We start from the raw sequence: 20,953 nt of genomic DNA on the forward strand, positions 1-20,953 counted from the left end.
CAGGCAAATATTTGTGGTCTAAACTTATCAATGTTTACAGCCGATGTATTGGTTGTAAATATCTGCAGACATTTTTACATACAGGTATGCAGATGTTGATAATTAGCTTTTTCAAATAAAACCTGCTGTTAGCAATACCATGCCAATAATATCCCACATCCCTAAGTAATTTAAAAGTTATTTCATTAAAAAGCTAATTTGGGTTAGAATTTCACTTTATAGCTTCATGTTAACTTCATTTTCTTTTCCTTCTTTTTCAAAACTAAACTTTAAAAGAATTAGATTTAAGTTTTATGAAATAACTAGGGCTGTTAACATTAACGCATTAAGTGATTAATCTTGAAACCTTAATGCGTTAAAAAAATAATAACGCAATATAATTATATGACTAAGTTTGACCACAACTTGCTCCCGTAGTCTTGCAGCGCGGATGTTTACGTATCTCAGGATGAAGAGGTGAGAGCCGGGTCAGACACAGCCAGCAGTGATGAGTGAGACAGACCCAAGTCCGCTTAATGGAAATTTTCTGTTTAAAAAGCTGGTGAATGTTAGTTAGGACAAAACCAAAACTGTGGGTAAATGCTGCAGCGATGAACTGTCTTTACACCGAAGCACAGTGAGTCTTCAGTACCACCTTCGGGCAAAGCACATCTTTGCTAATGTTAGCAAAGACGCTAACAACAACAGGGGATCAAGCCATGGTCATACCCCTCCTTTCAGCTGCTTCAGGACAGTTTTCTTCCGCAGCTGTTCGGATAAATGCAGAAAAGTGCTCCAAAACTTTGTAACTAGTCCTGTTTGTTAAAATATTAATCTAGTGTAGACATGTGTAGTGGAATTGGCAAAATTGAAGCGAACTTTACGAGCTGAATAAGGAAAATATGACGCGTTCAGGTAACCTCAGTAAAATAGACGATTGTATTCTATATGTTATGATGTGTTCAAATGTCACACAAAAATGGGAAAACTTAGTTTTTGATAAGAATAAATACAGTGTGAATCTGTGTTTATATTTTTAAAAATCTAAAAACATAAAAATATACTTAAACTATAAAAAATGCTGTGATTAATCACAGCATATTGATGTGATTAACTTGATTAATTTTTTCAAATTGAGTAACAGCACTAGAAATAACATCTTTTTTTACCCAGCACTGTGTTTCTGAAAACATCAGCAAAAGACATAGGAGCATCTTTTGAACTGGGTTCAGGCCTAGGCCCACAATGTGTATGTGCATATTATGTAAACTATCAGGGTGAAATGATGCTGAGAGGCCTAATTGGAAAGACATAGCTAGGCCTGCTCATTGTGAGTGGTGTGAACCCTGCGGAGCAACACCCAGTGGAGGAAAGCCAGCTCTGTGCCCCAGGAGAGGCTTACCACACGGGGTGGCAAAGTCACTAAACTCCCCTTCCCCCTTCCCTCTAGTCCTTGGAGCACCCATTTCTTCTCTTGCCCTTTCACTCATCCATAGGTCCATCCATCAGTGAAGCCCATGAGCAGCTGCCTTCTGTGGGTGTGTGTCATTGTAGCTTGGCAGGCACATACCACAGCTTTAACGGCAGGCGCCAGGGATAATTTGATTTTTAATTCAACACGACTTCTCGACTAATAGTTTGAGCTGGGGATTAATTAATCTGATTTGACTTGTGCTAATTTCTTGCCCTAGCGCTGCAGCCCGCCACCCGCCAATGCAGCAAACAAACAAACTGGTGAGGTCGTGGTCTTACAGGCTCTATCCTGACACACATGTTGAGTATGGGGGAGAGAGTCCTGAGGCGACAGGTGAGAAGCTAGTGAAAGCCAAGAGACAGCAAGGCATGATGTTGCCTGTGCTGCTTTTGAATGTGTGTACATCCTGGTTGTGAGTGTACCTTGATGTGTCTGTGGAGGATGCTGGATCTGAGCCTGGTCTGACAGAGGAGTGCTGGGAGGCAGTGAACTAATCACGACAACAGCCTGCCTCTTGTAAGGAGGGCGAAACACAGAGAAGGTCACCAACTATTTTCGCTGCCAAAATATGGGTCAGATTGGATCTGGGTGAGTTGCTCACAGATAACTTGTATGTCATGTAAAAAAAATATATGGGCCAGCCGGTGGTGTATTTCTTCTCTAAGGCTTTTAGAGGGTAGAGAGGAAGATCCAGCCAGGCCCTACAGGGAGAAACCAGTAGAACCACTAAGCTTCATCATCTCACAGTCAGAGAGAGCACTTCCTTTTTTACAATACTCTGCAAGAGAACTTTAAAAATGAATAGACCTCAGAGTGCAGGCTGCTAGCATGCACTTTGTGGTGAAGACTTGGTGTGCAAACTGAGAGAAAGTGATTTCACAAAGCCCACAGATGCCCACACACTTGCAAGGTGCATGTGGAGGTATAGAGCATTAGGAGTTTTGTATCCCAACAACAAAAGGTACATTTCAAAGTCAGCTTGCCTCTTTGTTGAAATGATGCAAACCCACTAGTGTTCACAGAAATGTGTCAAACTGAGCAGTCTTTGAGTCAAAGCTCTCTCTATCTTTATTTTTCTCTCATTCTCTCTGGCTTGTAACCAACCTCTCTGCATGGCAGAAAATAACATTGCTCTGCTCAAGAGAGACCACACATGGGAGAAACAGCCTACGCCTGCTGCTCTCTCCTGCAGGATTTAAAAAATAAAATAAAAATAATAGCATAAAAAAACTGGCCAACATCTCCAACACCACTTTGAAATCTCTATCACAGTCAGTCCAGCTTTCTCCTATTTCAGCTCCCTCAGTCACACAGGACTTTTTCCCAATAATACAGCAAAGGCAGGAGAAAAGCACTGAAATGATCAGCATGTGCATACAAAAACATGTGTGCTCTCACAAACGCAAATGCAAACACACAAATAAAAATGCACACCTAGAAGCAGGCTCAAATAGATGCACTCATACATGAACACAGATACACAAACAGAACAACAAATACACAATGATGTAAGCACACCTTTTGAAGCCCTGGGAGTTCAAAGAAGGGACTATATTTTCCAGGAGAGCTATGGCACACTAAGTGAACTGGTGAATTCCCAGTAGCAGTGCTCCAGTAGGTCTATTACTGCAGCACTGTACCTGAGAGGCCAGACCTATGCTGTGTGGCCATCACTAATGCACTATTCTAGAGTCTGCTGTGCATCTGTCTTAAATAAATAATGGATTATGTTGTATTCTGTTTGAATTCTGTGCAGGTGGGGATGCTTTTGCACAAAAAGAGGCTTTAAGCATGGAGAGAAGCGACATGACTTGTGATGCATAATCACCCAAGCATTCCTCTGGACTCTGAGAGGACCCAAATGTTGAGCCACCTGTTAGCAGCTTCCCAGCATTGTGAATTTGGTGGGGGAGGACGTGCCGAGGGAGGGACAGAACAGAGGCTCAGTCTGGGTGCAAGGGGTGTGCGAAGTCCTGTGCCAGCAAAGATCGAAGATTTACAGCGAGCCGACCCAGCCGTCGAGTCTGATCTAACACCACGCTGCAGAGAACACAAATCACCTCCCATACATAACCCTGCTCCTGACAACTCATTTCATCTTCTGCACTAATGAATCTATCATCAGGAGGGATCTGCCTTATGATGCCTCAGCCCTGAGCAGAGAAGGAGTAATAGCTTAGATAAGTCATCAACATCATCAGCACCACGCTTTTATCACCTTTTCTCTTTTCAGATCAGGAGCAACAGTTTGGTCGTGTTTGGTGTAGGGCATAACAATTAGCAAAAATAATCTAATTGCGATTTTTTCCCAAATATTGCTATTTCATATGCGATTATTCTTAAGTTAATCTTATGGATTTTGTGACAATTCAAGCAATCAATAATTCTATAAATAAGACCATGTGTATTGAAAACAATGAAATTATTTCAGAAGCAACCAATCCATAGTAGCATGAATCTGAGTATGGGAGTGTAACAAGCTTTAAGCTATAAAGGAGGCAGCTGGGGTGGGGGAGGTGAGGTTGGCTACCAGCTGATCACAGCTGGGGTATGACTTTTGTGAAGAAATGCTAGGCTTCATCTGCTTTGGATAGACTGAGGGAACTACTTTTGCTTGTATTGCAAATGTCATTTGCTTTGTTTAAGGGCATTAGCATTTTTATGTCACTCATTTTGATTAAGAAAAACATACATATAACACAAAAAGGAGGATTTTTGTAAACCATTTCAAAAAAATGAACACTTGAATGTCTGCATAATGTGCATAAATCTCTGCCACTGCAAAAAAAAAAAAAAAGATTTATTGAACTGGTACTAAGAAATATTGCAAGTTCTGCGATTTGTAAATTGCAGTAGGCCATATTGCAATTTAATCTAATATGTAATTAATTGCCCAGCCCTAGTTTGGTGTCCTTGACGAAGTTGCAACAGTCAAGGTTGTTATAAAGATGGATGTCAGAGTGTCACAGATGCACATGCTTAGTGTGAGAATCAGCATGAGTGTGCGAATGTCAATGGAATTTGAATGTGTTGTGGTATGAGTGGATAAATCACCAAGTGTGAGAGCTCTTATGGTAGTAAGCGTATATGTGTGTAGATGTGTGCAGATGTGTGTATGAGCGAGTCTAAGCGGCGCAGTCAGGGAGCTGTCAGCAGAGAGCCAGGGAGCACACTGATCACAGGGCTGCAGTACGTTTGAAGTCTCCCAGGGACTGACAGCTTCTCTCCCCATGGGATCCCCTTCCCCTCGCCCCTTCTCTCCTCTCTAGCTCACCCTTTCTCTATATCATTCCTCTTTATCCTCCATCTTTTCCCTATACACAGCTTCTCCTTCTTAGTGTTTCTCCTCATCCCATTGATACAGGGGGTATGCAGAAGCACACTTAAGCTCTCTTGGGACTGTTAGCGCCTCCAAAATAAGGCTTTGTTCTGAAGCAAAACACACCTGGGAGAGTGTCTCTGTAAATACTGACATGATGAGCTGCCATCTCTCATTGTCTGACATTCTGGCTGACATTCAATCTGGTTTGGTGGCAAGAGGGCAGAGACAAGTGACCTTCAGCCTTGAGATGGATGAGTGTATGGATATCAGGACTTGAATGCATAATTGAGTATAATCAGAAGGAAAGACCATTTGGGATTTTGTTTTACTATCTTTTGCATTAAATATCAGTATGGCATTATTCCACTTGTGTCTGCACACCCTTTCTGACCCCTCCTCCACAGGTCAAGGTGCAGCAGGATTTCATCTCTGATCGGGCTGTGTGGTAGCATGGGCTCATCCGTCATAAGGACATAGTATCTGCTGGATGTCCCTGTCACTAAGCTGTCCTTTTTGTCAGACAGCCAGATCCATCATATTGAGATGGGGACTGATCCTCGCCAGTGGAAGCCAACTGCCCCCAAAATACATACAAATATGCAAATTAACGACAAAATAAACATCACCCTGCAAACGAGCCATCCATCAATGACCAGTTTCTCAGCAGCTCAGCATTGGCACAGCCACACCAATCAGCCACTCCGTCACAGGGAGTGATGGAACGCCATTCTCTCTTCTTCTCTCACTCCTTCCCCCTCCTTATATCATCCACATACTGTCCCTCTTTCATTGGTTCCTCTTTGCCATTTTTCATGCATACCTTCTCCAATTTTCTCCACTCACTCTCCACTCACACTCATTCCCTAAATCTCTACACTCTGTCTGCTACATGTTGGCATTTTTCAACAATCCATTTCCCTCTCCTGCCTATTTCAAAGCTCTCTGCTCCCTTCAAATGCCTTTTTGTTCATCATCATTATTATAAATTATCTGGGGAAATTTGAATGAATACTTGTTCTGTTTTGTGTGTGAATGGATAATGATGTGAGGGGAAGCATTTTCCCATTAGGAAAGCACTACAAATCAGACCACATGTGACATTTTTTCCATACAGACCAAGGCGTGTGGGGTCTACATCACCTCATAATTCCTGTGCAACACACAACACTGATCTGTTCTTACGTAAAACATAACCGAATAAATCAAAACTGCCACAGTATACATGTGTCACTGTTCTTGTTGTAAAGTTTGAAATGTGTGTGAGTTCTTTTAGAAAGCCAAGAAACTAGAACGGAAAAAGATCCCTTAATGGAATAAAAGTCAAAGGAGGGAAAAACACAGAGCAGCTTAAATTCTCCAGCAGCTGAGTCAGTCCAGACTCATGTTGCCTTTCTGGCAGTCTGTGTAGACATCTCCTCTGTTTATCTTACACACACAGCCTAAAAGTTTCACAGTGAAAGTTGTTGCAAAGGTCTCTAATGAGCAATTTGGTTGTCAGACGTAGCTAAACAATGAATGAGATTAACCACTTCACACTCTCGACCTCCTCCATTACCTGTAAAATGTAACTTGAAGCCCAATGAAACACATTGTGACTGTGTTGCCAGGCCTTGCACCTTTAAACATAAATATTACTGATGCTACTGTGCTTCAGACAACATTTTATCTGGTTTCTTGTGGGCACAGTTTAAGAAACCAGTCACTTCACACCACTCTACCTCTGTCAACATTGTTTTTAGCTCAGATTCTGCACCAGCCTCTGTAAAGCAATTAAATAAAGCCTCATAAAGGTTTGTGGTAAGCCGTCAGGCGGCTAGTGAGGAGATCTCTTGCCTTTAAGAAGCAGAGGAAGGAGCCTTTGCCAACCAGTGCCACAGCTCAGCCCAGAAAAAAAGAAAGTAAGACATTCCTCAGACAAGCCTTATTGCTACCCCAATGGCTCCATCTCACTTTGGCTAATTCGACAATGAGTGGGTGTTAAGTTGTGACGGCGTAGTAAAAAAGTCTGTCCCACTAAGCTTCACACTTTTATTATATATGTAGTGTAAAATGCATTGTTACTGAGAGGGAGTGGAGGCCAATAAAACACACTTCTTTGTCTTCCTGTCCGGATGTGTGTGTGTGTACATGTAAGGGCATTTGAATCAGTGCATGTGACCCACTAAATAAAGAAAAATGAAAGACAGAGGGAGAGGAGCAGCAGTGACACAATGTGGGTAATTGCATGCAGTGTGGTCATGCACATGTATATGCGTGGCTTTTATGAGCCTCCTGTAAAAAGAAGTGAAGGCTAACACAGAGGAATTAGGACGCTGACTCGCATTTTTCCTGTCTGCTAGCTACAACAGCTCTGACCACATCAACCACAAAACATCCCCTAACAGTGTATCAACACTAACCTCTCTGTCTCCACAGATCCCTGACTTTATCATTCATGCAGCCTGCAGTGTCACCTGATTAAAACCATTCAATCTCTTCTTATGTCAATTCTTGTCTATGTCTGACGTATCCTTTTTCCTCCAGGGACTTCAACAAAAATAAGATGCTCACTAAAAAGTCTTCCCCTTGGTCTTCTTGCTTTGCATTATCTTCTGATTCTCAAAAAACATTCAGCAACTTCATCTCAGTGCTCATCTTCTCTCTGCGTGTGCCATCCTGTGGCGGCTGTTCCATGAGGTTTCATTATTGCTGTGCTGGAGTTCATGTCAGTTCCTGCATGGATACATCTGTTAGCCACATGTTCCCTCAGCCAGCCGCCGCTCTTCAACAGCTGTACACAGCTGGAGTGTGTAAGTGCTTCTCAGTGAGAGTAGGTGGGTGTTTCTTTTGAAGTCTATGTGAGTGAATGAATGTTGTTGTCCACGTCTGTGTCCCCTACATGCCTCCAATTAGGGGGATTAGAGACACACCCTAACTATGAAGAATAACACTCAACAGCAGGCTTGTTACATTCCCTTGAGGAGTCTTGTGACCCCTTTGTCCTCATAGATCCGTTTGTATTTATCTCAACATTGGGAATCAGTCAGTACCTCATTCCACTGCGTTCCAAAGCTTTATCTTCAAAGCTTTTTATTCAAACACTGTCTCATGCACAGCAATGTCACTGAGTGTGCATGAGCTCATTGATGGAGCTTTGGAAGCATCCATCTTCAGCTCTCATAAGACAAAGATCTAGCTTTCAACAGATCTAATTGTTGTAATAGATGCTGGTCTGTGGACCCATCAGGCTGTTTCTCATAACAAAAAATCTCATCTACAGCTATGATAATGGCGTTTACAAATTAAGAAAAAGAAAAAATGAAATTAAAGTGTAAGTGGCCTGGCCACTGAAAAGAGGGCTGTGGTGGATGAATAAATCAGACAAAGCCCATCCATTTCATCTTTGTGACATTCTTGATTGTGTGTAGCAACATGAGGTGCTGAGGCTCACACTGGGAATAGATAAAGGAGAAACAGAGTGGAAAGCTCCTCAGTGGAGGACATACTAAGCAACTAACACTGTGGAAACCAGACGGCATAACTGCTCAGAAGATTACACTTACTGTAAAGTAAGGCCTTGCAGACTTTTTTTAAACTCACCATGCAGAAACTCACAGTTCAACAAGCTGCTGTCAGTCAGTCTGTACAGCCCTTCTTTTAAAACTTCTCAAATTAATGAGAGTGAAGCAAAGGTGACGCAATCCTTGCTTGGATGCCTCCCCAGTTAACATGGCTGCCAAGAGTGAAGAGCCGCCCAGGCCAGAGTGAAGTCAGCGTCTAAAGAACAGTGGAGTTAGTCAGGATAAGTGAGCCCGCTGGGCAGCAGTTCTGGGCCAGTAGCCCTATTCTCTGAGGAGCTGTTTATGGCCAGTCCATCACCCAGAGAAAGCCCCCACCCCCGCACACAAGGGCTCCATCTATACACACTTAATCTGAGTCTAAAAATCCTCAATGTGAGTCAGGAAATGGATCATACTTAACTCTGATTTATTTGCTCTTTTACTGTGTAATTATATTGCCCTTTAAACGCAAGTTTAAGACTTAATTTAACATTTTATTTTACAGAGCACTGAATAAGGGTGAAACACCTGTAGTGTAAACACAGAGTTGTATCTTGCTGCAAGCTCACCCACTCCCCAGACATTTCAAGACAATCCTTATGTAAAGAGATGGGATCTAAAAACAAATGTAAACATCCCTTGAAGAAAAAACATGAACATAAATCAAAATGGAATTCTTTATGCCCAATGCAACCTTTTGCAATTCAGTTGGCTTCAGCAGTCCTCATGATCTTAACATTTTGTTCCTTTGTTTTTCAAAGGTTCCCTTACTCATCAAATATTCTGTTTTTTTGTCTGGTTTTCTCTTAGTCATCAATGAAATGCATCTGGCCGAACTAATAGTCACATCATCCCTTCTCCTCATCCATCACAGCTTGTCACAACAGGAGTAAGGAAGTGGTCTTTTTCTCATTCTGGGAACGGATGTGGATCACTGAGCAGGGTCATGCTCACTGTGAAAGTCCACAGTTCCAGTGCTAAGTTATTAGAGTAACTGAGAGTTTGTTTTCACTAAACGGCGAAGCTCAGCTGAGCATTTATTATGAGGCTTATATTGGCACATGAAGCATGGATGAAGCCATTCTAAGCAGCCTACAGATATATCTTTCAAAGACTTACCAAAGCCAAATGCAGCTGGAGCAGGGATAGGAGCCGACTGGACTGGTGTGGAGGTGTAGAGGCCTGTCACCAGAAGACCATCAAAGGACACGCTGGTAGAGATGGTCACTAAAAAAATAGAAAAAAAGTTCATGTTTAACATTAGATAACCCCTGAGCTTTACATTTAATGTCACAAAGAAACAAAGCAAATCAGACAAAACTAAGACACAAAATAGTGAACCTCTTTAAAAGAATCGCACAAGGACTGGAAGTAAAGCTGTATGTACTGCACAAAATGTGTCACAGATCACAAGTACTACATTTTGTTCACACTTTGTTAGCATATAACACTGATAATTAGTCAGTGTGATGTACATAAGTCGACACGGAGGTCTGAAAGAGTATACAGTCCCATAACATCCCGCTGCTAATGAGCACAGAGCTCAGGTGTTAACAAGAGAAATGTAAAGTGACCATTATCTGGGAGACCAAAATGTCCTGGAGGGGAAGAGAGGGCACAGATGTGCAAGCAGGTGTTAAAGCAAAAACAACAATGCCACGCACATGCATGGATGCATTGGGACCCGATAATTGGAGGTTCAAGTCACTGTTTATTCATCACCTTACTGACTAGCTCACAGCAAATGCCTCAGGAAAGTAATCCAAGCCATCCTTAACAAATCACACAGCTGTGATCAAAGGCTGTCCTTATTGACAACCATATTAGAAGAGACTGATGAGCTAATTCACTGTAGCCTTGATAGCCTTGCTAAGCCTCTACACATCACAGGTCACAACAAACTGCAGCAGAAAACTGACCGAGATCTGTTACCTACTTGTACAGATCTACAGCTTAGTTTATCCAGCGGCTGGTTAACTATCGATCTAGCCTGTAAACAAAGGCCCTGAGTGACGGGACCACAGAGTTGGCTACATCACCGGAGGAAAAGAGCTCAGCCACTGGCCTGCTTCCAGCCAGACAGATCAGAGCACAGGGGAACAGTCTGTGGCTCAAAGGAACTCCCAAAAAATACACTTTTAAACATTGAAAAATGAAATCCTTAAAGTGAAGAAAGATGAAGGCACTGTTTTTTCCTGACCCAGAAATCCCCAGGCATTTGGGGGAAAGGGGAATCAGAAGAAGAGGCGTCACCCGAGGCACTGGTGTGTTTTTAGTAAGAATAGTAACATTTTAGTTGGTCTCGGGATGTTCATTCTTGTGGGTTTGCTATGTATCAACGTGGGATCAAGGCTTAGCAGACTCCTGTGTGGCCTAGTCTCTGCCTGTTTGTCTGGAGCGACTCCATTAACAAGTCCACACACAAGGCACCCAGCATTTGAGTGTGTGTTCTGCATCTGTCTGTGTATATTAAATGGGCTACACCCTGTCTTAAATATGGAGCACAGTTCAGCAAATATCTTCCCCTCCATATAAAAGCCTCAATAATTCATTCCACAGCTCACTTTATTATATCCAGACATTTTCTTTGCTCATTTCTTTTGTGTTTTGTTACTCAGATATACCTCTATGGCACTGATGCTGTATTTAGTGTACTGTCTCCACACTACCATATACAAGTATAAATAATGTCATAAAAGCTACTATCCCATAAACACTATATCAATAGGACCCAAGTAGTGATGCACGATAAGTATTTTTTGAACCGATACGATAACCGATAATTTCCTACTCCTGATGGCCAATAACCGATAATAACAGATATACTTTTTTCAATTGTTGATTTAACAAAAGAAGTTTATTTGATGTGTTTATGCATATCTGGGGGCAAGAAGGGGTTAATATGTAGTGAGCTAAGATATTTACAACTAATTTTAACTATCACTCGTGTTTTTCAAAAACCAAAGAACTATTCTGACTTTACAACTGTTATTATGGTTAACTTTTTTTTAGTTAAACATTTGTGTACCAAGTAAAACATACACAAACAACTGACAGACGGTTTTCCCCCATAAAACCAAATGATAAAAGGCTGTTATGCTCAACAAATGAAGATATTTGGGGGTCTGTTTTTTTTGTTTTTTTTTGCTGCTTAAGCCAGAATTAAAGCAAGCTGATTTTTTTACATAAAGATTGAAAATATGCACTGACATAAGTCATATCAGAGATAGGTTAAGAATGTAAAGTCCACCGTGGTCTGTGGCTAAACTTCTGTTCCTAACGTGGATCAGACTGAATGAAACCACGTCAAACAGAGCAGGCAGGGATACGTCTATGAAAGTAGCCATGGATCAGGAGACTGTCAGACTGATTTTGTTATTATAACGTTGCGCCTTTTTGCTCTGGCAAACTTTCTGCAGTTTTCCATGCCTGCTTATGATCAGCGCTCTGCCTGGTATTAGCCGTTGACTCGGTCCTAATGCCCACGGCTGAGGCTAGTGGCTGCTGCTGCTTCGTTTTAACGTCGTTAGGATGATGACTCTTAAGTGACTTATCAGATCCGTTGAGGACTTCTTTCTACTCTTTGCAACCTTTGCAGGGCAAATTCTACACACACGGTTGTGTTATCCTCCCCGTAAATACTGAATAATGCCACCATGTTGTTAGCATTTTAGCACAGGGGCTGCTTCCTCTTCTTCTCTGGTGCTTAACAGCGGGTTGTGCACTGCGGTGCCACCAGCTGTTTCGGAATGTGTAGCCTTGTGAGAAAGAAAAACAAATGCCAGCACTGCCGTGCTGACAAAAATATGTTCTTGGGGCTAGTCGTCATGATATCGGACTTATTGGAATGACGTAATAATTTCCTGTTATCGGCCTAATAGTTATCATGCACCCCTAGACCCAAGAATACAGATGGAGCCTTCAAGAAAACTTGAGCATTCTTTTCCAATTGGTGGTCAAAATCTTGCGAAACCAACTTTACACATTCGAATAATTTGGTAATAAGATTGACAGGAAAAACAAACTTTTAAATAGAAGAGATGCAATGAAAAATCAGCTTAGCTGACTGGAAGTTATTTGCTATTAAATGCCATATAATTTAGCTGCAACTCCTCCATGCAAACTGTGGGTACATAGGACTAAAATAGAGGTGGGGGCACAGGTAGCCTGGCTGGTCAGTCCCATGTAGAGAGAATTAGTTCTTCAAGCAGATGGCACAGGTTCAATTCCAGCTCATTTCTCTTATGTCACTTCAGTCTTTCTCCCAAATTTCCAACTCCATCAACAGTCCTCTCAAATCCAGGCATGAAAGCCCAAATTTTAAGTGTTGTTCCTATGCTAGTTAGCTTGCTTGCTAAATTAATTTATTGCACACTGTTTGCCCCTAAGGGTGGCTTAAAGTGGGGGTATTATGCCTTTTTTTCAAGACTTTACACTCTGATACCCACGTAGAAGCTTCACATGGTTTACAGCTCAAAAAACTCCTCATGTTTCTCACACTGGCATCCTGAAAAACCCTTATTTTAACCTCCGTCTGAAATGCTTCGTTTTCGCTGCTGTCTCTTTAACACCGATTTTCCGGAGGCTGGCCGGCAGCAGGACTCAATGTTTTGCGCCTGCCCCCTCCAATGTGGCTAATTTGCTATGCTAGTATTTGTAAACTTTGAATGAACCGGTCCGACTGAGTAAAACATGGAGAATTTTGATATTTTGATATACATTCGTACGTGTTAGACCCGGAGTCTGATCCTGATAGTCTGGAGAGAGAGGGGGAAGAAAACCAGCAGTAGCAGCGAAGGATAGAGCAGGACATATCTGTTTGGTAAGTGTTTAACTACTGTGTTACTAAATGGCTAAATGGTTAAAAGGCCTTGTGGGGGCAGTCTGTTCCGCTTTGCCGGCAGCACGGACGAACCAGTCAGGAGATCCTGTTGCGATGACCTCATCGGTTCGCTCCCTATTTGCTCCGTCGAAATCTTGTCTCGGGAAGATCTCGGAGAGATTCCCAATGAACCATTTTCATCAGTTTACACTCTAATTCCAAGATTTCTGCATCATACATTTATCTTGTGGTTTGAAAATTTGCATACGTGAAGTATGGACAACCACCATTGTGACTTTATGTTTTAAAAATCGGAAAAGTATAATTCCCCCTCTTTAACTCAAGTTAGTCTTACATGCTGATAAAACCAAACTCATTATATATTCTAATACAAGTGAGCTACCAAAGAATACCCTATCAATTCTCACTGTGCAAGGTAAATCTGTTGAGCTAGTGTCCCGCTATATATATTTGGATTTTCTTATTGATCATAAGCTTTTGTTCTAAGAAAACATTGACAATTTGGTCACCATTCAGGGTGAAGCAAGATTTCTAGAAATAAGTCCTGCTTTTCCCTCAGAGCTTGTAAATGTCTTATTTTCGTAACCCTTCAACCTTTACTTGATTATGGTGATGTACTGTGAGTACTTCAGCCAATTGTCTTTGAATACACAGTGATCACCTAACTCATCACTGTGAACTCTATGTTAAATCTGACTGACTCTGACGGCCCTGGATCAAATCCAGCCAGTGGCTCTTTCCCGCAAACAAAGGCACAAAAGCCCAAAATCAACCTTTAAAAACATGTTTAGGGCTCACAGAGGGTCCCCTTTATAAGCTGTAACTATTGGCAGAAATTTTAAAAACTGCTAATGCAGACATTTAACTTTTAAAACTAATCTAATTTACTTTTAAAGGTCAGCATCTTGATAAAGCTACCGTGACAGATGTTACTTATTTTCTGTTACTGAAGAAACACTGAATGGTTTGTCAAAGACCGCTACATTAGAAAGTAGGCCTTGCACAGGATTCCTAACCCATGCCCCTGTAACATTGTGGCCTCACTAGACATTCCTAAGTCAAGTACTGACGCACTGCTGAGCTCCATCCACCACGGATGCTTACATTTTTCTTTTTCATTGAGGACTGTGCTCAGTTATTTCATACATGGATTTGATAAACATTGAGCCACCATTTTCATTTCATTCATGAATTACACAAACCTGACATACCAGATGGATTTGTTTCACACATCCACCTAGAAAAACCTTCAAAACTAAGCGTTTGGGAAAGGGCAGTAGCTTTGAAAAAAAAGCGTGACTGGAAAAACATTCTGTCTGTCACATCTTTACGGGCCAATCAGAGCAACAAAACACATGACGTAGCTGCGACCGAGGTGCACGTGCGCAGCTACTGAGGAATAACGCAAACCATGGTGACTGTAGACATGTCAGTACACGACGTTGGTATTTTTTGATAGAAAACAACTCACTGCTGTTCTTTGTTCTTCTTTTAACAAAGAAATGTCAGCAACTTCTGATAAAACTGGCGCTTTAGCAGCATCCACGCTAAGCTCTTCCGTGCACTGGCCTCTTGTTGCTGCTTTCTTACGTCACGACTCTGCTGCGCCTGAAAGTGCTGCCCCTCGTCGCTGATGGGTCCTGTCACTTTCTAACCGAGCCCAAACGATTCAGACGGGAGCTTTGCAAGATGGATTCGCCAGTGAGAAACAAGGAAACGAGCATAGACATCTGCTTTGCAGGATTAGAATCACACACGAGGAAAAAAAATCAAAAGTGGCTTTAATGGCTAATGCTCCAAGCAACATACTTGAGAGTGGCTCCTAGCGCAAACCAGGAATGCCATTTTTTACAGCTTTTCTCCACTGTTTTCTAAAATTCATTCATGAAATCAAGGTTTGCTGTTTGGTAGTCACACCTTACTGAGATAATCTTTTCACTGAACTGAGTCTTCTAATCAAAACAAGAAGTAAGCCACTGAATCAGGCAGAGCTGATCAGTGTGTCTCCCCTCATCACCTTTGGTTATTATTTCAATTGAGAGGCCCCTGACAGGGGAATTTACCTACTGTGCATTTAATTAGTTAAAATTCCATTTCAATAACCAAAAGGTTTCATGTTTATCATAATAAACACCATTTGCCAATTTCTGTGTGATTTGCTCCGATATGTGTAAGAACTAATTTCCATAAATTATTTTTTCTTGTCAGCTGAAAGCACTGCCAAATTTTATCAGCCTGTACAGTGTGTTCAAGAAGCCATATTGTTGTGAGATGGATAGATATTTTGCTTGGCAACAGAAGCATTATCATATTCTATCCATGTTGCTCAGTGCACCTCTAACACTGCAATACCAACAGAATGAAGGAAAAAGGTCTCATTCAAACAAGCAATTATTATGAATATATTCTGCTCCTCTTCCATGCTGTTTATGTTTCCTAGAATACATTACCTCTTCAATAAAGCGAGTGCTGTGTGGTGGGACAGGTTATCAGTGTTTATATTATGTTGTATTGATCCAAGGCCGTAGCATGAAGCTGTATTTAATGGAGTAATGGACTGAGTTTAATGCACTGGGTTGGACCAGGCTTTGGCAGACTCAGTAAACACACACAATACACTAATTTTTGCACCTCTGCCGACTTGAATCACCAAGGTTACACATACTCCATTACTCTAAACAGACTTGCACGTGGACTACACACACAAATACACAGAAATGTGCTTTTTCCTTTTATTCACTGCTCACACCTTTTTTTCCAGTATCTCTCCCTCAGCTTCATCCCCATTTGAGGTATCATGATAAAAATGCTCTCTCTTGCACTTTCCCTATCTTCTCCATTCTCATGCATTTTCTGCTTCCTTGCAGCAGTGTATGCACACACTGTTTGATGTGGATGTTGAGGGAGAAAAGAGCAGAGGGAAAGCAAAGCTGGGGGCACAAGGTTACAATAAAAAAAACAAGAACGGGGGTGAAAAGGGATGGAGAGATAGGTAGCAGAGGAGTGGCCCAGGGAGAGCAGCGCTACCTGATCAATACAAATGCAAGATCTAAATTATTTAGACGGGCCTCTTACACCTCTCTCTCTCTCACTTGCCTGTGGAACGCAACTGACGAATGAGCCAATCAGATGCATGCACACACACGCACACGCACACACAGATCTAAAGGAGGAGGCTGAGGGCCTTTGATGATAGTTTTAAAATTCTTGTCCATACTTCATTTCTGAATACTGTTCACTTAGCCAAGGGGGATGAGAAGCCATGAGGAGGGAACTGGGTTGAACTTTATTAGCAACACTCTCATCAAACACATAAGCTGATTCTCTGTGTTCTAGGGATGAAAGATGTTGGGGAAAAGTGACATTAGGATTTTTTTTTTTTTCTTTCTGCAATACAAAAACAAATACAAAGGTATTCTGTATACATTTCTGAAGGCCAAACCAGGGGCAACTTTACAATCATAATTAAATTAGAGTATTTTAGACTTAAATTTGTATTAACCTACATGAATCATTTAATCAATCTTTATTTCAATTTATAACTAAAGCTACACCAGACACTTTGCAAAGAGGGCAGGTCTACAACGTAATCTCTGTTGTGGCCTCTTATAATAAAGACCAGTTCCATGAGCACAGCATTAGCAGTATTTATCCCCATTACAGTGGCAAATAAAAACATTCCCCTTGAGAGGAATGTTGGAGTGTCGAGCAGACCAGACTTAAGTTGATAGCTCTCTGTTAAAGATGCGCTACAAGCAAAAAATGCAATGTGCGATAATTTTATGGGTATTTCAATGATGATAAAGTGTAAAAAAACTAAGGAATCCATATTAGCCATAGCTATAGATGTGAAACATGTTTCCCCTTAATCCAAAATGAATCAAGCTTTTGGTTAACACTTAATTTGCTGCATTACTCTGAGGTTAGCTGATAGCTTGCTTAAGTTTCACCTGACTGCATGAAAATGTTGTGAGATCATGTCAAATTAGAGCTGGGCGATTAATTGAAAGATAATCAAAACTGACATTTAGAGCCAATAACTGACATAAACCTGCTGTGTCGGTTATTTGGTTTTGTCCCCTTGAAAATCTCTCTTTTAATGCATCATAGAAGCACACTACGTGAGAGGCAATCACGTGACAGTGCCCCATCCAATGCTACATGGAAGTGCTACAGAGTAAAACTCAAACTGTGGCAAGGGGGGGGCTCGCTTTTGAGCGTTTTGAGCTCTCTCTCTCTCTGCACATCATGCCGGTGTTTGTATGATACATATGATCAAGGTAATACGTATACAGCCTTGACCAAACATAATGTTATCTGGGTGTCACACATTAGTAAATTAACCCCAAAGATATGTAGTTATGGAGATCGGTGCCATCCGTGTTCAATCAATAAGTGTGCAGTGGTCGCTCGCTCTGCATCTCTCTCTCTCCACAGAGACTCTTTCATCAGGTCTCTGCTGTAAATGAATCCTCTTCTGTTTAACGTCAACTTCTGCTATTGTTTAGTTTGTAAATGTATGAAGAAAGTCCATCAAGTTATCACGCTGATTCTGATCGTTCATTAATAAACATCAAACTTCCTCGCACAGATCAGCTGTTTTAAATCAACTCTTAGGTGAAAACAAATAATGACGACGTACGTTTATAGGTGATTTAATATAAAAAGGCTACTGATGATAACATTAAAGCAGAAACACAGTTAGGGAGAGAAGGAAAGCAGGACAGGTGAGAAGCAGGTGAGCTGCTGTGTGTGTAGCCAATGAAGAAGGAAAAAACAACGGCCTGTGGTAGTTTTTGGATATTATCCTTGTTGATGATTAATCGTAACTCATGTCAATGTGAGTAACTAATGGCAATGACAGTTTTTAAGGAAAGAAAATCTGTTCGTCCTAAATCTTTATCAGGAGATCAGACCAGGAAAATTCATTTGAAAATGGCGAGTCAAACTAGAATCAGCACCACTCTGGCTTACAAGGGCACAAAACTGTTTAAAGAGAACAGAGTAGATTAAGACACATAATTTTGTTCTGGAAGTACACAAGACTGACGCATTTAACCTAAAAATATACAAAATTTCAGTTGTTTGTTTTAAAATTATACACATTTTTGGGGCACAAACCGAGGCAGGGGGTGGAATAACCGTTCATTAACCGTAATCGAGGAAAAGAGTTCAATTAATCATGATAAAGGACGATGTCTGCTGGTCATTAAGTCTCGACGAGCAAACCTTTTCCCTCTCACCTCCGTAAATAAACGCTGCATGCTGTCAGCTTTATGCTCGTAAGTGACACAGCACAGGCTGAATCAAGTGATCCTGTTATTAGTTAGCATTATGAATGAATGAAAAATTATGATCAGAGGCTTTTTTGTAGGCTATATGAGTTTAAAGAGTTACTGGACCGGGATCACAGAAATCAAAGGCAGGTGCGCGCTGATCATCCCTCAATCTTTTTTTTTTTTTTCTCTTTTAACAACGTGATGAGCCTAAAAATATATTAATGCTGCAAAAGTCTTGTTATGTTCATTTAAGGATCATTTAGAGTACCAAGCAGGTGCAGTAAGGAACCTGGATGGATTAAACTGGCCCACAACAAGTGATTTTTTAAAAAATGTATTTACTTATTTATTTATTTTTAACCTGAACGACCAGTTGATTGGTTGGTGCCTGGGTGTGATTTTGGTCGACCAAGTTTTTCTTTGGTTGACTACAGCCCTAAAAATAATATTTTAGCTAATACTGATGTTGATACCAATGTTTTTTATTAACTGTTGTAAGTTGTTTGATTTTTGGATTGTTAACTTCCTTATCTCTGTCGAGTACTAACATTGATTTTATAGCTCTAGTCTTCATTACTTTCGAGGGGGTAAATCCAACCATAGAAATCCACAATACAACTTTTAAGTGAAAACTTATTCACAGCGACAGGTACTTTTTTTTTAAAATAACAATCATGTTTAATCCTAAGTCTCATTTAAAACTACAGTGATGTTATTAAAAAAACATAGTTCCCAGCCCTACCTGAAAGTCTACCACTTATTAAGATGCTGTTATATTTCCCAGCCCTACCCCAAAGACAACTTTTGCCCAACTGTTTCTCTACAGAGAGTAGCATTTCTGCCTTGTTGCAGCTCAGTCTGTTTCTCCTCTTATCCAGGATTTGAAGCAGCCCCTTTCACTGAACCAGTCTTCAGTGGTGAGCATCTCAATCAGTTGTCCATAAAGCTAAGCTAGCATGCTTTGACATCCTCATTCAACAGCAGTCCTTGTACTGGGAACTAATAAGGTAGTGATGCAGAATAGTGGATCAGACTCTATTTGTTCCTATCTTTTGTTAACAGCCTCTTATAAAATAGTATTTGTCTTTTTGAAACACCATGACCGGCGCTGTCTCTGTGTGTATAAAGTCATTTCAGGGCTCTTACCAAGAGTGTCATGTCAACAGCTGATGAATCCAATGCCCTGACTACTTTCATTAGTTGTTCAAACGGAGAGAGAAGTGTGATTAAGTTTTCAAACTAACTGCTGTGCATTTAAAGTTGCATGGCGATCATAGTCCACAGCAAATCTTTGGTGAGAGTGTGTTTTGTTCAAATTAGCTTTGTATCATGTAAAACATAGCCTATTATTCCCCCCAGTTGAGACACCTTGCTGCAGTCCTTTGAGCTTCCTTACTGACTGAATCTGCACAGCCTGTGAGTGCAAGTAGGCAAGTAGAGAAAAATTAAAGTATCCCTCTATTTTTGACTAATTTCAACCATGTCCAAGAATGCGTTGCAAACTTGGCTGATCTGGACAGACAGCTGGAGGGTGTGTGCGTTATGCAGCAAAAACTCGTCAGATCTTTGTCTTATGTTGTCATGTTTAAGCTTTGACCCTCCTAGCATCATGTACTTTGGACTTGTTTGTTTTCAACATTTTCAACATGGGCCGATGTGCGATCACAAGGCCATCATTGGCTGATGCTGATGTTCCAGAGATGCATAGGTACATCACTAATGATAACTGTTCAAGTCACATTATTTACAGTTGGCTGCTGTTTGTTCACAGGATCAGTATCAGCTGATTCTAATGTTACAGTGATGCATCTGTCCATCCCTATCAGAATGCTTTACTTTTTTATGTAAAATATTTTTCTGCTTTTACTGTGATATGTTAAGACTTTAGGAATTTCTGTATCACAAAACTTTATATTGCAGGTTATCCAAACACCTGGACTGTATTTTTGGTTTTCCTTACACAGATACAAATCAGATACCAATAGCTTCACCATGAAACATGCTGGGGATTGCAAAGGAGAAGTATTAAAATAAACTGTGTTTTAGGTCAATTCAAATTATATCATTGTTTTATAGCAATGATATTATATGTTGAGGACTTCTGAGTTTGCAGAATGTCTTGCACAAATCTATAGGTTTATATTGGGTGATAGCTTTTGCTGTGCCAATTTGATTATTGAGTTTGAAAACAATTGGATATAGGGTGTGAAGGCTGCAGATGTTTATGATATGCATAACAGTTAGAGCCATGGCAGTAAGGTACACCATGGGGTCTAACCTAGAGACACCCTTTGCTCATGACCCCTCTTTCCACTTTCTGTCCACATCACTACCTCGACATAATTCAGGACAACCTGGGTGTGCACTTCAGGGTGTACAGAACTAAAGTCTTGCAAAACATTTGAACACTGTATTCATAGCACTCACACCAACATGCACACGCTCATACTTTATACGTGAACACACCACAGAGCAGATCCCCTTGGCCCTAAGCCAGCATGTAATATTGATGATGCG

At 41.0% G+C, this 20,953-nt stretch overlaps 1 protein-coding gene across 3 annotated transcripts in view; it reads right to left on the reverse strand.

Annotated features, from left to right (window-relative positions):
• reln (reelin) overlaps window positions 1-20,953 on the reverse strand; it is a 119,783-nt gene that overhangs the window by 72,969 nt on the left and 25,861 nt on the right. For all 3 annotated transcript variants that reach the window (XM_041795404.1, XM_041795403.1, XM_041795402.1), the window contains exon 2: window positions 9,434-9,541. In XM_041795404.1, the coding sequence (XP_041651338.1) occupies window positions 9,434-9,541 (108 nt within the window). The remainder of the gene's footprint in view (window positions 1-9,433; window positions 9,542-20,953) is intronic.

The sequence above is a fragment of the Cheilinus undulatus genome, linkage group 9, assembly GCF_018320785.1.
Source record: "Cheilinus undulatus linkage group 9, ASM1832078v1, whole genome shotgun sequence".
Lineage (NCBI taxonomy): Eukaryota > Metazoa > Chordata > Actinopteri > Labriformes > Labridae > Cheilinus > Cheilinus undulatus.